This window comes from Leucopleurus acutus (genome assembly GCF_964270905.1).
Source record: "Leucopleurus acutus genome assembly, chromosome: 16".
Lineage (NCBI taxonomy): Eukaryota > Metazoa > Chordata > Mammalia > Artiodactyla > Delphinidae > Leucopleurus > Leucopleurus acutus.
In genome coordinates, this window is record NC_139158.1 from 15,063,319 (window position 1) to 15,082,614 (window position 19,296).

At 39.3% G+C, this 19,296-nt stretch overlaps 1 protein-coding gene across 2 annotated transcripts; it reads right to left on the bottom strand.

The window, feature by feature from the left end:
• Positions 1–406: 406 nt before the first annotated feature.
• Positions 407–4,005, bottom strand: MRPS17 (mitochondrial ribosomal protein S17). 2 transcript variants are annotated; one of them, XM_082856230.1, is made up of 3 exons: positions 3,716–3,997; positions 3,205–3,344; positions 407–1,181 (listed from the first exon to the last, which is right to left on the bottom strand). In XM_082856230.1, the coding sequence occupies exons 2-3, from the start codon at positions 3,325–3,327 to the stop codon at positions 912–914; spliced, it is 393 nt and encodes a 130-aa protein (XP_082712356.1). In that variant the 5' UTR covers positions 3,328–3,344; positions 3,716–3,997; the 3' UTR covers positions 407–911. The 2 variants fall into 2 exon arrangements, with proteins under 2 accessions (XP_082712356.1, XP_082712355.1); XM_082856229.1 differs by having other exon boundaries at positions 409–1,181; positions 3,907–4,005.
• Positions 4,006–19,296: the final 15,291 nt, after the last annotated feature.

Genomic DNA, 19,296 nt, shown 5'->3' on the forward strand with positions numbered 1-19,296 from the left:
TTTCTGGAAAGTTACCCAAATTTCTCCCCCACCCATGTGTTTCTGTGTTTGTCATGAAGATACTTGTGCATACCTGCCCAGGAGATTATAAGCCCTGAGGAGGGGTCAGTGCCTGTGGTTATTACTCAACTACTGACATATTTGTTGAGGTTGAAATATACTCCAAGTCCCTTCTGGGAGCCAGAAAACTGAAATATATAGCTCAGTGTTTCATCAGGTCAAAATCTAAGTTATCACGGTTTATCAATGAACAGCAATAAAACTCTGAAACTCTCCAACTCAAATGCATGTGTGAGAAATTCTACAACTTCATCAATGTATCAGATTTTAAGAACTCATTCCTATTTAATCTAGCCTAGGATACAGGAGAAAAGTGACAGAATTTTAGTTTTATTTTCTGCGTGTCAACATGCTTATTAATACAGACTTTAATCTGATAAAATCTGACCCCAGCATGTTAATTGTTTCCATTTGGAATTGGTTAAATCAGAGAAAAACTTAGTTTCGAATATATAGTATCAAAAATAAATATACACTTAATGTGGTCTTATCTGTTTATGATACCAAAAGGTTTTCTTCTCCCAAAATAAAAGTTCTAAGATAAATTCCAGATTCCTTTGAATGAAAACAAAAACAAAAAACCACCTTCTAAAACAGTGAGCTTACAAACAATGCAGCACACTGCTAGGCACACTTAGTGTAACAGGAAAGTATGTTCGCTGAGAAGGAAATTTGAAACATGACTGTAAAACTTTATGAAAAATTATAACAAGGCCTTTACTTCATTTACTTTTAGCTAGTTCATAAATACCAGAAGAGAAACTGGACGGTTTGTGAGGAAACTTATAAAAATTTTTCCATAAAGCAAACTTAGAAATCCTTCCCTTTTAGCTCCGTTTTCCAATCCTCCTTCACTGTGTTGAAGAGAGATCGAGTTTTTCCAGGTTTTTGCTTAGGTGGGTGGTTTCCAGACTGACTGGACTCTCCAGGTAGGTGGTTCCTGCACAGCGCTTTCCGGTCACTGGATCTATGACTTGTCCAACTTTGAAAATTATCTCAGCCAGTTCATGCTTCACGTGCTTTGTTTTCGGGACAGGTAGAGCTTTGAGAAGCACAATATCTCCAACGGTGCACTGCTGGAGAGCATCGTGGGCAAAGTAGGTTTTTCGCTTATTAAAATACTGTTGAGAGAAGGAGGAAACAAATCAGTAGTTCCCATCCATGACCTGGCAATGCAGTACAAAATGTGAAAAAGGAATGCGCAGAAAACAAGCTGGAACTTGGGGGAAAAAATAGATAACATACGTATGGAGACTTCCAATACAAAAATTAGCTGCTTAATTTCTGGAAAACGGCAATGACTTTTCCAGAACTGATCTTGTCTGGAGCTCTCCTGCTTATTTCCTGCAGTACCCTTGCTCTATCAATTATCATCCTCTTCTACAATATTTAAACTCTTCCTTCCCAGTAGAGCCTTCTCTCCAGCCTAAAAACACACTATCTCACCACTAGCTGTGTGATTTGGGACAAGTCACTTAACTACTCCAAGCTCAGGTTTTTCTTCCCCACCATAAAATGAGGCTCCAATGCCTGCGCCTCTAAAGTTATCGAGAGAATGAAACATTATAATGTTCATAAAGCACTTAGCTTCATGCCTCACTCAAAGTATTGCAAACAAGCCACAGATGAGAACTAGCATCACCTATTCCTCAAGACAACCCTGCCACAGCATGTAGTGCCATTTAACAGATGAGAAAAACAAGCTCAAGGAGGTGAAGTAATGTGCACGGCTAGTAACCAACAGCCAGTACTCAAACTAAGGCCCTCTGATTCTAAGGCCAATGATCATGCCATCACTCTTCAACTTGCTCCTGTGGTCTTGTTTTTGTTTTTGCTTTGGGATCAAGCCATTTCATTGAGAGGCTTCGAGGCAGAGTCGAAGGGCTAGGAGGACAATGAGATCCAACGTCCTTCTCCCGGCTGGGATCTCCCCAGCATCACAAGACCCTGAAAAGGCTCCTGTGTTTTTGATCCTAGATAACAAACAGCCTCTGTGCCCACCAGTGTGCGCAACCTTGAATGCAGAAACATCCTTGGCACTCCCCCCCCTTGCGCACCTACCAAATCAAGGACGCTGTCCCTTCTTTCCTGAAATCTTTTTCCACTCCATCCTCACTGCTCCCAGGACTCTTCAGTTCTTTACTGTTTCCATCCTAGACATCTGCAATAACCTCCTTACCCATTTCCTTACCTCCACTCCTCATCCCTATCTCTGTCTCCTCTGCTTATAGGATGAAATCCAAAACACAACATAAAAGACCCTTCATACTCCAGCTCCAATCCTTCTCATGTTCATTCAACAACAGTGTCTACTTAGTGCCAAGCTCTGGGCTCAACATTGCCGAACCACTTGCTGCTCCAGTTAGAATGTCATGCCCTTTCATGTGTAAGGAATTAATAAACAGAAACCTCAATTAAACAGAGTCAGGAGACCAGAAGGGGAAGCTCTCACACCCTGTGATGATAGCAGAGCTCAACAGGAAGAAAGACATGCTCTTCTTTCCCGGCAACAACTCGGCCAGTCAAGAGTCATGGACTCTTTGTTTGCCATACCCTCCCAACTTCCTTTCTCCTCTGTAAAAGCACTCTCCTCCCCGGTCACCGCACCACTTTTGTGGGAGACTCGCATGTGGCTCACCATGTTGCAGACCTTGAATTGCAATTCTCTGCTGATCCCGAATAAACCCATTTTTGCTGCCGAAATAACTAGCAGTCTATTTGTTTTAGGTAAATACATGGCTAAAAGAACTTCCACAAACTATTCATCATGGAATGACTCCCCCAACTCCTCCTGCCCCCCAACTGGTCCTCTGGATAAAATCCTTTTGGAGCTTCAGCTCATATGTCTTATATAATCAAGAATGCTCTCCTCAGCAACCTGGGAAGGAAGAATGAGGAGTCTTCTGCTTCCACAGTACGTTGCACATAGAATGACAAGAGCAGTTAATAGACTGAATTGAAATCAACTCTATGTGTCTCTAAAACGTGAGTGTGAACCATTCGTTACACCCACAGACCAGCACAATGTCTGGTGTGCAGCAGATGCTCAATGCACCTTTACTGACAGAGGAGTGTTTTTCTGCTCAGAACCCAGAACATGTTGGTGATTTATCAATGCCACCTGAAAATAGAGATGTTCCTTACCTTTAATAAATAGGGATCCAGAACAAGTCTGGTCACTCTCACTTTAGCAGTTTTTTGCATTGCTGTCCCAATCACCTTCCCCACGACCCATTTGGCATGGACAGATGAACGAGCTATTGACATTGTGTGGCTTTGGTCACCTGTAAACAAATTCCAAAGTTAAATATTCTGATGGTTGTGACTCACCAAATGAATTTTGTTACTAGAACTGCCCCAGTTCAGAAACAGCTTTTGTTGGCCCTCTGGAATCACCGCTTTCGAGTTGCTTAAACGTTTCATTATTTCCTTAACTACTCAACCTCCCATCTTTATACTGTTTACAAAGCTGTAATTTTAACCTCTCTAAGCCTCAGTTTCCCCCTCTGCATAATGGGAATAACAACAGGGCTTACTCACAGAGTGCTTTGAAGATTTAACCTATAGGGTGCCCGACAGCGCTAATAAACACTGGCCTTTACTGGCGTCCCTACTGCCTTCCATCCCGCTGGGCTGCCTCTCCCCAGACGCTCACAGCCTGGCTACTTGGGGCACGAAAGGCCGACGCGGCGAGGCCGTGGTGTCCTCTCCACCGGAGACCTTGACTTGGCATTGCTTTCGAGATCAATTAATAGTGAGTCCATGCCGCCCAGCCTGAGGAAGGTTGGGGGTGATTGATCCCTTCGCCCCTAAAACCCCGAGGTCGGGTGACTCGACTCGACTCGCCTGGAGGGCTCCCACGACGCGTGCTTCAGTCTCCGAAATCCACCCCACTTCTACTGCGAAGCGCGGCGGCGGTCACCAACAGAGTCCACTGTTCCGGCGCACGCCCTGCGGAGCGCCGACCGGAGCGTGATGGCGTCACGTCGCTCGCAGGTCGCTCCACCCCAGACCGCCCTCTCATTGGCCGCGAGTCCCCTCAGTCCTGGGCGGGGTTAAAGTCAGGGCTCCGCCCACTCCCCCTTAAAAGGAGCCGCGGGCTGTGGCTTAATTGGAGACCTTGACCTCTGCTTTCCGTACCTGCACGGCGGCTGGAGCGCTGGGATTCGGCCTTTCCTTTATCCGTTCCACTTAGTTTCCCTCTTTTTCTGTTGAGCTCCCAAGCATTGGACAAGGCCTTCCAAATCAAAGGAACTTAATTCATTCATCAAACGTTGAAACATTGGACGCTGCCAAATGGTGAGACTGAAATGTTTAAGCGTTTCCACCCCAGCAGTTGTATTTAAGATAAAGTTCGGGAGATTTTTATGTCTAGTATGACTTTAGGTGTTAATTTTCAATATCTCTGAGATGGAGAGAAGTCTGGTGTGGGTACATATACATGTGGGCTGCTGCTGACGCCTTCTCAGTTAGAAGGAAGGCTGGGAACGTATTAGGCTCTTGTTAGGGAACTGCTAGACTAGGAGGGAGCTAATGGAGGGTTAAAAAAAAAAGTGGTGTCATTAGACTGAAGTGTGAATTCAGATAAAGAATTAAGGCCAAGGGCATGCTTAGTAAGTGAATTTAAAAGGAGAGATGGTGGTGGGGAGAGTGTGAGATGTTTGAAATTTCAGAAATGGGAGCTAATTTTCAATGAAAGTGGTAATAACTTTATATGCATTATTTCATATGAACAAAAACTTTTCTGGGATATCATATTTCCCTCTAGCTGTGAACTTAAATTCCTTTCTTTTACAAGCAAGCTTACAACTTCTCTTGTTAATAAAACCAATGACATACCCAGTGATTTTTTTTTAAGATTTATTATTTATTTATTTATTTTTGGCTGTGTCGGGGCTTAGTTGCGGCACGCTGGATCTTCACTGAGGCATGCGGGATCTTCCGTTGCAGCGCGGGCATCTCTCTAGTTGTGGTGTGTGGGTTTTCTCCTCTCTAGTTGTGGCACGCAGGCTCCAGTGCACACAGGCTCTGTAGTTTCAGGTATGTGGGCTCTAGTTGAGGTGAGCGAGCTCAGTAGTTGTGGTGTGCGGGCTTAGTTGCCCCGTGGCATGTGGGATCTTAGTTCCCTGACCAGGTATTGAACTTGTGTCCCCTGCATTGTAAGGTGGATTCTTTACCACTGGACCACAAGGGAAGTCCCCCCAGAATGATTTTTTAAAATGCAAATCAAATCATTTCACACCATCGAAGGTAGAAAAAACATCTGCTGATTTTTTCCAACCCTCATTGGGAGGAAAACTTTCCCTCTACTAACAGGTTTGAGTGTCGATGGTGGGGCTGTGAATGAAGTGATAATAGATTACCAGGGGAAAAGACAAGGTTTATTTACACATGCATGCAGGAGCAGATGATGAGACTCCTGGACAACTAGAAATAGGAGATTATATACCAACTTAATAGGGGGAAGGAAGGAGGGAGAAAGGGCCTCTGGGAAAACAAGTGGACTTTTAGGAAAGGCAAATGGGCTTTTATGAGAACAATGGAAAGTATAACAGTTTGTGATAATGTTTGTTTGTACAATTTCTCATCCTGGTGCCAGTGGTTTGTTGGTCTCCTTCCTAGCTGGAATCTCCTGAGAGGGGATTTATGGCAGCTTCACTCTTAGAAAGCTCTGCCTTTAGGGACTTCCCTGGTGGTCCGGTGGGTAAGACTCCTTGCTCCCAGTGCAGAGGGCCTGGGTTCGATCCCTGGTCAGGGAACTAGATCCCACTTTCTTCAACTAAGGAGTCCACATGCCTCAACTAAGACCTGGCACAGCCAAAATAAATAAATATTAAAAATATATATATTAAAAGAATAGCTATTGTCTTTAAAAAAAAAGAAAGCTCTGCCTTTAGTCAGATAAGGGACACTCTGAAAAGGCTTTTTTTCTGCATCTGCTGTATCTTCAATGTCCTCAGTTTAAGGGAATCTTTATACCATTTTGGGGGATCCGATTGAGTCCTATCACCCCTTAGTGTCCTGTCTGCTGTGGTAAAAACACTTTGATTTGCCTTTGTGAATTCCTGTGTCTGTAGCTTCAATGGGTCTGCCAATCAAGGTCCTCCATCTTTGTTTAGCACGAGGCCCAAGCTGAACCAATCAAATTACCTTCCAGGAATATGAATCTTGAGGGCTCTGATCGGAGGATGGGAGGTGACTGGAGCTACTGCATCCTGGAGCTACTGCATCCTGAGGGAGGTGTCCTGAAGAGACTATACAACCAGAGTCAATGTCGGCTGCTTGCACGCACAAAAATTTAACCTATAAAGAAGTCGGCACTTAGAAAATGGAAAACAACATGCAATCATCCATGGTGTAAGACATGAATCAGATGCTTTTGGAAAGGAGTAAAACATCCCCACATTTGATAAGCTTCTTGGTCAGCCATCCAGTCCCCTAACCCATAACCCATATACACATTATTCATTCTCATATTCAATCTCCCTCTCTCTCTCCCTCCACCCCCTGCCCCCCAACCCATCCTTCTCATCCATTTCTCCTCACGGTCACTGCTATGGTATGAATGTTTGTGTCCTTCCAAAATTCTTATCTTGAATCCTAACCTCCACTGTGAAGGCATTAGGAGATGGGGCTTTGAGGAAGTGATTAGGCTTTGCCCTCATTAATGGGATTCAATCTCTTTTACAAAAGGACTCCAAGAAAACTCCCTTGCTCCCTTCTACCATGTGAGGGCACAGCAAAAAGGCACTGTCTATGAACCAGGAAGTGGGCCCTTACTAAACACAGATGTTTTGGCACCTTGATCTTGGATTTCCCAGCCTCCAGAACTGTAAGCAATTAATTTCTGTTTTTATAAGTCACACAGTCTATGGTATTTTGTATATACATATATAGAGATGGCATTTTGTATTTATATAATATATACACATATATATAATGTAAAAATATATATTTTGTGTGTGTGTGTGTGTATATATATATATATATATATATATATATATGACATTTCCTTATTCATTCATCAGACACTACTAAGGTTATTTCCATATCTTGGCTTTTGTGAATAATGCTACAATAAACATAGGAATGCAGATATATTTAGTATATCCTTTTATACCCAATTTGTTGATTTTTTTTTTTAAATCATGACAGGATTGTCAAATGTTTTTTTCTGCATCCATTGAGAGGATCATATGATTTTTATCTTTCATTCTATTAATGTGGTATATAACATTGATTGATTTGTGTATGTTGAGCCATTCTTGCATCCCAGGGATAAATTTCACTTGATCATGTTTTTTGATCCTTTTAATGTGTTGTCGAATTTTTTAAATTGAAGTATAGTTGATTTACAATGTTCTGTTAGTTTCTGGTGTACAGCAACGTGATTCAGATTCTTTTTCACATTCTTTTAAATTATAGGTTATTACAAGATATTGAGTAGAGTTCCCTGTGCTATACAGTAGGTCCTTGTTGGTTACCTATTTTATATATACTAGTGTGTATATGTTAATCCTAAAGTGCTAATTTATCCCTCCTCTCCCTCTTTCCCCTTTAGCAACTGTAGGTTTGTTTTCTATGTCTGTGAGTCTGTTTCTGTTTTGTAAATAAGTTCATTTGTATCATTTTTTTAGGTTCCACATATAAGTGATATCATATGGCATTTGTCTTTCTCTGACTTACTTCACTTAGTATGTTAATCTCTGGGTCCATCCATGTTGCTGCAATGGCAATATTTCATTCTTTTTATGGCTGAGTAGTATTCTACTGTGTGTATGTATATATATATATATATATATATATATATATATATATATATATCTCACATCTTCTTTACCCATTCATCTGTCCATGGACACTTGCCTTTTCATTTTGTTGATGGTTTTCTATACTGTGCAAAAGCTTTTAAGTTTGATTCTGTCCCATTAGTTTATTTTTGCTTTCATTTCGCTTACCTGAAGAGACAGATCCAAAAAAATATCTCTAAGACCTATGTCAAAGAGTGTTCTGCCTATATTTCCTTCTAGGTGTTTTATGGTTTCAGGTCTTACATTTAGGTCTTTAATAATTTCCAGTTTATTTGTTTTCATGGTGTGAGAAAATGATCTACTTTTATTCTTTTATATGTGGCTGTCCAGTTTTCCCAGCACCACTTCTTGAATAAACCATCTTTTCTGCATTGTATATTCTTGCCACATTTGTCATAGATTAATTGACCATAACCATGCGGGTTTATTTCTGGGCTCTCTATTCTGTTCCATTTGTCAGTATGTCTGTTTATGTGCCAGGACCATACTGTTTCATACTGTAGCTTTGTAGCCTAGAGTCAGGGAGACTGATATCTCTGGGTTTGTTCTTTTTTCTCAAGATTGCTTTGGTTATTCAGGGTCTTTTGGGTTCCCTACAAATTTTAGAATTATTTGTTCTAGTTCTGTGAAAAATGTCATGGGTATTTTGACAAGAATTGCATTAAATCTGTAGATTGCTTTCGGTAGTATGGACATTTTATTTATTTATTTATTAACATCTTTATTGGAGTATAATTGCTTTACAATGGTGTATTAGTTTCTGCTTTATAACAAAGTGAATCAGCTATACATATACATATATCCCCATATCTCTTCCCTCTTGTGACTCCCTCCCACCCACCCTCCCTATCCCACCCCTCTAGGTGGACACAAAGCACTGAGCCGATCTCCCTGTGCTATGTGGCTGCTTCCCACTAGCTATCTATTTTACATTTGGTAGTGTATATATGTACATGCCACTCTCTCACTTTCTCCCAGCTTACCCTTCCCCCTCCCGGTGTCCTCAAGTCCATAATCTAGTAGGTCTGCATCTTTATTCCTGTCCTGCCCCTAGGTTCTTCATGATTTTTTTTTTTTTTTAGATTCCATATATATGTGTTAGCATACAGTATCTGTTTTTCTCTTTCTGACTTACTTCACTCTGTATGACAGACTCTAGGTCCATCCACCTCACTACAAATAACTCAATTTTGTTTCTTTTTATGGCTAATATTCCATTGTATATATGTGCCACATCTTCTTTATCCATTCATCTGTCAATGGACATTTAGGTTGCTTCCATGTCCTGGCTATTGTAAATAGAGCTGCAATGAACATTGTGGTACATATGGTTTTCTCAGGGTATATGCCCAGTAGTGGGATTGCTGGGTCGTATGGTAGTTCTATTTTTAGTTTTTTAAGGAACCTCCATACTGTTCTCCATAGTAGCTGTATCAATTTACATTCCCACTAACAGTGCAAGAGCGTTCCCTTTTCTCCACACCCTCTCCAGCATTTATTGTTTGTAGAGTTTTTGATGATGGCCATTCTGACTGGTGTGAGATGATATCTCATTGTAGTTTTGATTTGCATTTCTCTAATGATTAATGATGTTGAGCATTCTTTCATGTGTTTGTTGGCAATCTGTATATCTTCTTTGGAGAAATGTCTATTTCTGCCCATTTCTGGATTGGGTTGTTTTTTTGATATTGAGCTGCATGAGCTGCTTGCATATGTTGGAGATTAATCCTTTGTCAGTTACTTCATTTGCAAATATTTTCTCCCATTCTGAGGGTTGTCTTTTCGTCTTACGGTTTCCTTTGCTGTGCAAAAGCTTTTAAGTTTCATTAGGTCCCATTTGTTTATTTTTGTTTTTATTTCCATTTCTCTAGGAGGTGGGTCAAAAAGGATCTTGCTGTGATTTACGTCAGAGTGTTCTGCCTATGTTTTCCTCTAAGAGTTTGATTGTGTTTGGCCTTACATTTAGGTCTTTAATCCATTTTGAGTATATTTTTGTGTATGGTGTTAGGGAGTCTGCTAATTTCATTCTTTTACATGTAGCTGTCCAGTTTTCCCAGCACCACTTACTGAAGAGGCTGTCTTTTCTCCACCGTATATTCTTTCCTCCTTTATCAAAAATAAGGTAACCATATGTGCATGGGTTTATCTCTGGGCTTTCTATCCTGTTCCATTGATCTATATTTCTGTTTTTGTGCCAGTACCATACTGTCTTGATTACTGTAGCTTTGTAGCATTGTCTGAAGTCAGGGAGCCTGATTACTCCAGCTCTGTTTTTCTTTGTCAAGATTGCTTTGGCTATTCAGGGTCTTTTGTGTTTCCATACAAATTGTGAAATTTTTTGTGCTAGTTCTGTGAAAAATGCCAGTGGGAGTTTGATAGGAATTGCACTGAATCTGTAGGTTGCTTTGGGTAGTATAGTCATTTTCACAATGTTGATTCTTCCAATCCAAGAACATGGTATATCTCTCCATCTATTTGTATCAACTTTAATTTCTTTCATCAGTGTCTTCTTATAGTTTTCTGCAGGTAGTATGGACGTTTTAACAATATGAATTCTTCCAATTCATGAACACGGGGCGTCTTTCCATTTATCTGTAACATCTTCACTTTCCTTCATGAGTATCTTATGAGTATCTTATAGTTTTCAGAGTATAGGTATTTAACATCCTTGGTTAAATTTATTCCCTATGTATTTTATTCTTTTTGATGTGATTGTAAGTGGGATTATTTTCTTGATTTCTCTTTCTGATAGATCATTATTAGTGTATAGAAATGCAATGATTTCTGTATATTAATCTTGTATCCTGCAACTTTACTGAATTCATTTATTAGTTCTCATAGCTTTTGGTGGAGGTTTGAAGGTTTTCTATAAAGTCTAAAAAGTGTCCTGATAGCAGTGGCTGTAGTAGCAGCAGGACTTTTGCTCACTCTCAATGGTCACGGACATCCCTAGTGCCCAGATTTTGGTCTTTTCTACTACTCTGTACTAAAAGAATCTAAAACTCTTTGGGCAGGAGGTGGAGGAGGAATCTATTCTCACATCTTGGGAGTTGCCCAGCAGTCTAGTGGTTAAGAGTCCACACTTCCACTGCATGGGGTGCAGGTTCGATCCTTGATTGGGGAACTGTTATCCCACATGCTGAGTGCAGCCAAAAAAAAAGTCAGTATACTCACATCTTGGAGCAGTGAAAATTTTGGAATGGGTTTGGACCACCTTACTTCCAAAAATGAGAACGTGTTTACAGATAACAGATAAAGTGCTAAGAGTTAAAAGAAGCTAGCTTAATGCAGCTTCCACTGGCCAAGTTCTCACAATTTGAGCATTTAAAAAAATGGTTAATTGGAACTGCTTGTTATGTAAGAGGCCAAGTGTTCATAATGATGCTCAAGTCAAGTGTGTTATAACAGTCATAAAAGGATGATTGTAACATGGTAGGTATAATTCAATACTGATCTTAAAAAGTAATATATATATTTCTTGCTAAGTATGTGCATATGTACATATATACGTATATATACATGCATGTATGTGTATATATGTATTTGTTCCTGTTTAATCAGTTAAGAAGAAACAAAGGAGTGTTGGGCAAGCCAGATAATCCTGGAAAATGTTGAACCATATCAAGAAATAGGAAGAACCAGACAGTCACTCAGACCAAGTAGAAAGATGGTTCAACAGTTAATCACCTCTAACAGTTACATACAGTAAACAAGCAGAAAGTTGGTTGCAGTATGTTGCAAAATGATGAAGTAGCCAAATGTTCTATAGAGGAAAACTGACAACAAAACTTGCATTCTTCCGGAAGGAGCTGGATAGCCTCATTAATTATCCTAATGATGCACATAAAAGCTTTAAATAATGCTAGCCAGCGAGATCACCATACCATAATGACAGGCCAACGGGCCAGATGGTTATGGGAAAGTTCAAGTGTCAAAAATTTACAATCTATATAAAAGTAGGGTCTTAAAATGTCCCATGACATAACAAGTGATATTTTGTTATAAAATGAGACCAAAGAATATTTGGTCTGTGCAACTAGGTTTTATGGATGACCTAACTAAAGATCAGACAGTTGCTAACCCATAAATTTCAACTTAATTTGTCTGTTACAGTATTATTCTTATTTTGGGTTGAATAAGATTACTAAAATCTGAGGAAGGTATACAAATAGTACCTGGTAGAAAAACGCAAACCTAGGAACATATGAAAATTGGAACCCTGGGGAAATATTCAAATAAGGATAAAAACATCAAGTCCATGGAGTTAACTTTATTTTTTTATAAATTTATTTATCTTATTTATTATTTTTGGCTGTGTTGGGTCTTCACTGCTGCACGCGGGCTTTCTCTAGTTGTGGCGAGTGGGGGCTACTCTCTGTTGCGGTGCGTGGGCTTCTCATTGTGGTGGCATCTCTTGTTGCGGAGCATGGGCTCTAGGCACGTGGGCTTCAGTAGTTGTGGCACGCGGGCTTCAGTAGTTGTGGCATGCGGGCTTCAGTAGTTGTGGCTCATGGGCTCTAGAGTGCAGGCTCAGTAGTTGTGGAGCACAGGCTTAGTTTCTCTGTGGCATGTGGGATCTTCCCGGACCAGGGCTCGAACCTGTGTCCCTTGCATTGGCAGGCGGATTCTTAACCACTGCGCCACCAGGGAAGCCCAGAGTTAACATTTTTATAACTAGTTTCAGTATAATTATTTTTATAATCTGGGTACCTCTTACCTGTTTCTTAATGTGTTTAAGGCACTTAATAAAATTTGAAATTAAAAAAAATTTTTTATTTATTTTATTTATTTATTTTTGGCTATGTTGGGTCTTCATTGCTGTGCATGGGCTTTCTCTAGTTGTGGCGAGCAGGGGCTACTCTTCGTTGCGGTGCACAGGCTTCTCATTGCAGTGGCTTCTCTTGTCATGGAGCACAGGCTCTAGGCACGTGGGCCTCAGTAGTTGTGGCACGCAGGTTCAGTAGTTGTGGCTCACGGGCTCTAGAGTGCAGGCTCAGTAGTTGTGGTGCACAGGCTTAGTTGCTCTGCAGCATGTGGGATCTTCCCGGACCAGGGATCGAACCCGTGTCCCCTGCATTGGCAGGCAGATTCTTAACCACTGTGTCACCAGGGAAGCCCTAGGTTTGTGATTTTAATGAAATGTTTACATGTGTTTAAATCTGATCAGTGTTTAAAAGAGTAGGGATATCTAATTTTAGAAATTCTTAAGTTTTTATTATTTGCACATCTATGAATAATTAGAGGAATGTTGGCTGCTTAAAGAATGTCAGTTGTTTCCTTAAATTAATAAATTGAACATTAATCAAAATCCAGATGAGTATTTTTCTCCAACCCATAAGCCCTTTGGACATAAGAGAATCTATCAACATGGTAATCCTTTTATACTCTGAGGTTCAGAGAAAGAGTCATATGAATTTTTGTGTTGAGCAGCAATCTCTCATTTTATTAATTTTAATATAGTTATCAAATGTTTTCAGAGTGCTATAAAACACTGTTCCAGGCACTGTTTGTATCCACTAGATTAGAGTAACATGATCCATGTTCTAGTGACATTTCAGTCCAAGAAACCGTGAATAATAAATCACTTATTACTATGTCTAAGCTGAAGTATCTCTTTTCATAAAAAAAAAGGCAACAACACCTGGTTGGATGGACCAAATGAATTAATATATGTAAAAGGGTAATATCTTGCCCTCCTAGACAGAAATAAATCATACCAACAGGTTTCTGAATGAGTACTACTCCTATGGCTTCCTTGAATTTTGATGTAATAAATATACTTAGGATTCACGTAACTTGGAACATGTTGAAGACAACAAAGGACATGAGAATGAATTCACACCAGAATGACATAGTTTACTGTACAGTTAACATAAGCATAATCATTTATGACCCTAAGGATATATAATAGGCTTCTAATTTTATAATTCTTATTTATGAAGAATTGCTGAAAATCCATGGCCAACTGGTCTTCTTCAGTCCCGACTCCTCTTTTCTGAAATTGTCCAAATTCTGCTGATCCTCTCCTGAAAAATCCCACACTGCTCTCCTTCTTCCCCTGTGCTGAGATACACTGCCTTGTATTGAAGCCCTTAGCACTCTTTGTGGATTATTCCGCTTTTTTCCCCCCTCCGGTTGCAAAATTAAACTTTGATCAAAGGCTTCACCAATTGTAATTAACCATTAATTCTTTTCATACATACTTCTGCTATCTGAGACTTTGCCTTGGCTCACTCTCTCTTCCTGAAACCTGAGTGCTCTATACTCTGCCTCCTTAGGGTAAATAAATGTTCAATGTAGATCCTTTTGGTGAAAAGACACTTCCAGAACTTATCTGTCTTGACAATGGATCTCCATTTCACAGATATTTGCACACAAAATATTATTAGAAATCCTCCATGACTACAGTAACTTGGGGTTTTATTAACTATTTCATCCACTGATGCATGGGACATAAATGTACTTTGAAAAGTTTAACTTCCATGGTGAAATGAATTCATTTCATTACTTTCTTGGTTTTTAGTGTTTTAAGTTTTAAAAAAATTTAAATCATTCCAGCTTTCACTTAAGGCCTATGATATCTAGTCCTTCACAGGGAAAAAAAAATGGCAAGTCTTGTGCTGGGAGATATGTTAGAAGGAAGGTGAGAAAGCAAGGGGACTGCATTCTTACTTAGCCTCATGGCTTCTTCAGCCGTGCCTGAGAAGACCAAGAGAAAAACAGAAAGCCAAGAAACAGAAGCAGCCTCCTAGTTGCAGCTATTCATGGCTTGTGACAGTTTATATTTATGATGCTTTGTAATGTCAAAAAGTGATTTCTGTCAAACAAGGCAGTAATCATAAAAATCAAATTAAAACACCTTAAATTCTTTTTGGAAAAAGGTGGTACATAAATACATTTCAATAAATAAAATGAATTAATAAGCCAATTAGTAACACTTCCTTAGTTGTTTATATAAGCCAGTAAGGCTCTTGCCTGGTTCTTAGCCTCAGTGTGGCACCACCACTCATCCTCTGTTACGGTACCCTACTTCTGTCTTCCACAGTGGTGCAGGGAGGTGTAGGAATTCTTATAAAGCCCCTGTCATTATAAAATAAAACCTCCTCTCTATTCAAATCTGCAGTAATAACAGAAATGACAATTTTAGTTCAAAAATCTATGTTTGCTACAGGGAACTTTAAAACTAGAATAATAGGATAGAAAAGTAGACTTCTCTGAATCACTTTTCAAAGTTCATCAATATGACCCTCAGTCTCCTCCAAGACTCTTCTTAAAGATCCTAGGACCTGTTTGATGAAAATAATACAAGGATTCCTAAAAAATAACATAATACTGCCATATCCTCTCACATGGCTTCTCAAAAAATGGTCAGAAGACTTAGGTGGTACACCAATGGATATTTTCAATTTCAAAGTTATATATTTATTTTGATGGAAATTAGAATATAATTAGCATACAGAACTCACAATTTCCATAAATAATATTTCCTAGGACAAGGCTAAAAATTCTGAGTCCCTTTAAAGGAAAATATTAATATGGTAAAATCTGTAAAGGATGCATACAAACGACTGAAGTTTAAGAAATATTGCTCTTTTCTATTGATTTCAAGTTTATGTGACTGGTTATACTATATCATTGCCTTGATTAATCAATGTTTATATAATTTAAAAACTTTATGCTATAAAAATCACAGGGGAATAATCATAGGTTATTGCCTACAGAATTTCTGGTCATTAAGAAAAGTTTTAAAACATGACTCCTCATATAATCTTGTTTATAAAGTAAATTACTTTCACTACTTATAACCTGTCCTGGGAATATAATATGCTACTAGTTTAAGGTCTAAATTTATTTGGCTTCTACACATTAAAAGTTTATCTATAACCTTTCTCCCCACTATGAATAATATGATATTGCATGGGATGAAAAGGTCTGACCAAAATTTTCCTACATTTATATATTCATATGAGTCCCTTACCCCACCCCCACCCCCGCCAGAACAAAGCTAAAAATTCTGAGTTATGTGCTGAGGAGTAAGTGAAGGACTGTGGCTTAAGGTTTTCTCACATTTATTATATTCACATAATTTCTTCCGAGTATGGATTTTCCTATGTTGATTAAGGTGTGCACTCTGGCTGAAGGCTTTTTCACATTCATTACATTTATAGGGTTTCTCTCCTGTATGAGTTCTCTCATGCTGATTAAGATGTGTCCTTTGGCTGAAGGCTTTCCCACAAAAACTACATTCATAAGGTTTCTCTCCAGTATGAAGTCTATGATGTTCCGTAAGGGATGTGATACGGCTAAAGGCTTTACCACACTGATTACATTTATAGGGCTTCTCTCCAGTATGAATTCTCAGATGTTGAGTAAAGGATGAATGTTGACGGAAGGCTTTCCCACATTCATTGCATATAAAAGGTTTTTCTCCTGTGTGAATTCTCTGATGTTGAATAAGATGTATCCTCTGGCTGAATCTTTTCCCACATTCATCACACTTATAGGGCTTCTCTCCTGTGAGTACTATCTGAGGTTGAGTAAGAGATGAGTTTTGGCTGAAGGCCTTCCCACACTCACTGGGTTTCCCCTCAGTATGAATATGAGTAGTAAGAAGAATATGTTGATTGAAGATTTTTCCACACTCATTATATTCATAAGGATTCTCTCTTACATAGTTTCCCTGATAGTAAGTGAAGTCTGAAATATGCTTGATGCTATTTCCTTGTGTGTCAGAATTAACGGGTATTTTAATTGAAGGAATTCTCTGATGCATAACAAGGTTTGAGTTCAGATTATAGTTTTCCCCAAATCTATTACATTCAAGGCTTCTCTCCTGTGTGATCTTTTTGTGGGTGAAAGATACTTGTCCTAAATGTCTCTGCTGGTTTTCTTGGTTAGATTCTAACCGGTAATCAAAATCCCAGAGTCCACCTAAGATGGAATACCAGAAACTGTCTCCTGTTAATCTCTCCATTAGCATGTCACAGGTTTTATTTTCATCAGAAATATTCTGGTTTGACTTTTTTATTTCTGGACTATTCTCCCCATCTAAAAGAAATTCAGAACATATAAACACTTTTCAGTATTCTCTGTTTGGTAAAAGAAATTATTGCATAGTGAATTACCAAATGAAACTGACAGTAATGCAGACAAGGCAAATGTGGCATTAAAAGTTTTGAAATATGCCCATGTAACAGGGGAAAGACTACAGAAGGATGACAAGAAGCAGTGAGCAGGTGGAAATTTTAAAATATGTGTGGTAATCATAAAAAGAAGAGATCAATCAGGAGCATACATAGTCGAAAGGAAATGGAAAGGAGAATAAGACATATCAGGGTAAGGTCTGTGTTCAGAGGTGGGAGACAGAGAAAAGACTACTTAGAGAAGACAGGTCCAAGTCCAAGACCTTCTAAATCTCACCTGTGGATTATTCTATTATAATACCAACTACTGGTTTATTTTAAAAGTATGTCTTCTGATTTTTAATCTTTTGTTTAAAATGATAAAACTAATACTTGCTTACAGTAACATATCCAATGTACAAAGTAAGAATTCCACCCCCTAAATGTAATCATTGTTAAGTTTGGAGCCTCTCTTGCCAGATTTCTCCTATATTCACATAAATATAAATGTAACCATATTTTGAACAAGCATGACACATGGATTGTGGTAAAAACAAAATTTCATTTCAGTCTCCCACTGCTTCATTAAACTTTATTTAGTGGGGGTATTTTTCCTCTGCTTCTGTATGAAGATTTGGGCAGGACCCATGCTCTTCCTTTAATTATTAGGTAACAGATACTCCTACTCTTACATAAAGTTGCAAACACAGTCTCTATTCAGTAATTAAAGTGTTCAGTCATGTATAGTGTTCAAAACTTCAAAATTAATCCCTCTCCCCTTCCTTGGGCTGTTACAGAGTCAATATTCCTCCTTCTCTCTCCCTGCCTCTCCCCCCCCCCCACTCCTTCCCTGCTAGTCTTTTCCCTGCTTCTACTCTGCTTATTTCTCCCCTTAACTATTTCCCTATACACCTCTTCCTTCACTCACTAACTCTTGTTTAATTCCCTTCTAACAAGAGTTGGAGGGTAGCAGCTGTGTGGAGGGAAGAGAGATCAAGAGATAGGCCAGTTTTTGTACAGTAGCTTCACATTCTCAGCTTGGTGGATGTTTAAAACAGACTCACTTTTGGGAACTTTTATGACTCTTGGAAGGTTCTAGCTAGACCCCTCTCTCTCCAGTCATTTCCATGATCTAGGATAGATATATTTCTATTTTGGGTAATCCCTTGGGACCAGCCTTAGGGCATGAATGAACCCTATTGGACGAGATCATGTTGGCTGACTCATGAAAAACACTCATAATACCTTGTCCCAACAAAAATTGGGTAGCGCAGACTGATCCTAACTCAGCAGCTTCTCCTGGCTCACCCATCAAAGCCATTTCCTTAGTCAGAGTCAGCTGTTCTCAGGCCTTGTACTGCTTTAGCTTTCTCAGACGTGAATCATGCACTAGTCCTGGTCTTCTACCCACAGGGGAGGTATATACAAAGCTGTATGAGTGGTCCCCTTGAAGCTGGCACATATGCTTATGGTCAAGGACACTTGACAGCAAAAAAGGCAACATTAATAAATAATTATGCCAGCAACTGTCCTGGGAAAATAAAATAGAATTATACCATAATACTGTTTTTTATTTTGCTTTCTTACATTATTGCATATCATGAACACACTTCCATGTCATCAAATACATTTCTACATAATTTTTAAAGGACTGTAAAATATCCAATTTTATGGATGTGCCAAAGTCAATTCACATATAGGTTACTTCGGGCTTATTCTTATCACAAATAGCACAACATGAAGAGTTAGTTGGCTGAACATGCAATAGAAATTTTAAAAAGAAAAAAAAGTCCAAGTCAGAAAATAAACTTACTCTGGTCAAGAATTAAATTATATGTGGAAAAGATGTGATTTAAAGGATTTATTTTAAACCAGTTTATCATTTCAACCGAATTATCAACTGGACCACTTTATTTTCAGATAAAATGCTTTTGTCTGCTCAGGGACTTTGGCTCTAAAACGGTTGGAATAATTGGCTGGAGCTCAGAACACTGTCTTTTCTATTCTCTTAGCATCAGAATCCACAGGCTGCTGACCTGGCTCCTGGAACCACAGGTAAGTGTGGTGCTCTAGGCTCCTACAGCCTAGGAGTAGATTTCAGGGCATTCACTGCCTAAGGCCTATCTTCCAGAACTTTCATTTATCCCTGGAAACAGGGCAGCCTGATCAACATACCAGGAGGAGTGATAGTGCATGAAATGTACAGGCACTGCTCCCCCATGGTAGACACCCTCAAGGCACATCAGATATTCAACCAAAGGGTTGCCACCCAGCAAGACGCCAGGGGACAGGGTCTAGACTCC

Excerpts from the sequence above, each read along its gene's own strand:
- MRPS17 (XM_082856230.1), bottom strand. The coding sequence starts at position 3,327 with ATGTCAATAGCTCGTTCATCTGTCCATGCCAAATGGGTCGTGGGGAAG. Across the intron at positions 1,182-3,204 it reads TGGATCCCTATTTATTAAAG|TATTTTAATAAGCGAAAAAC; the intron begins GTAAGGAACATC and ends TTCTCTCAACAG.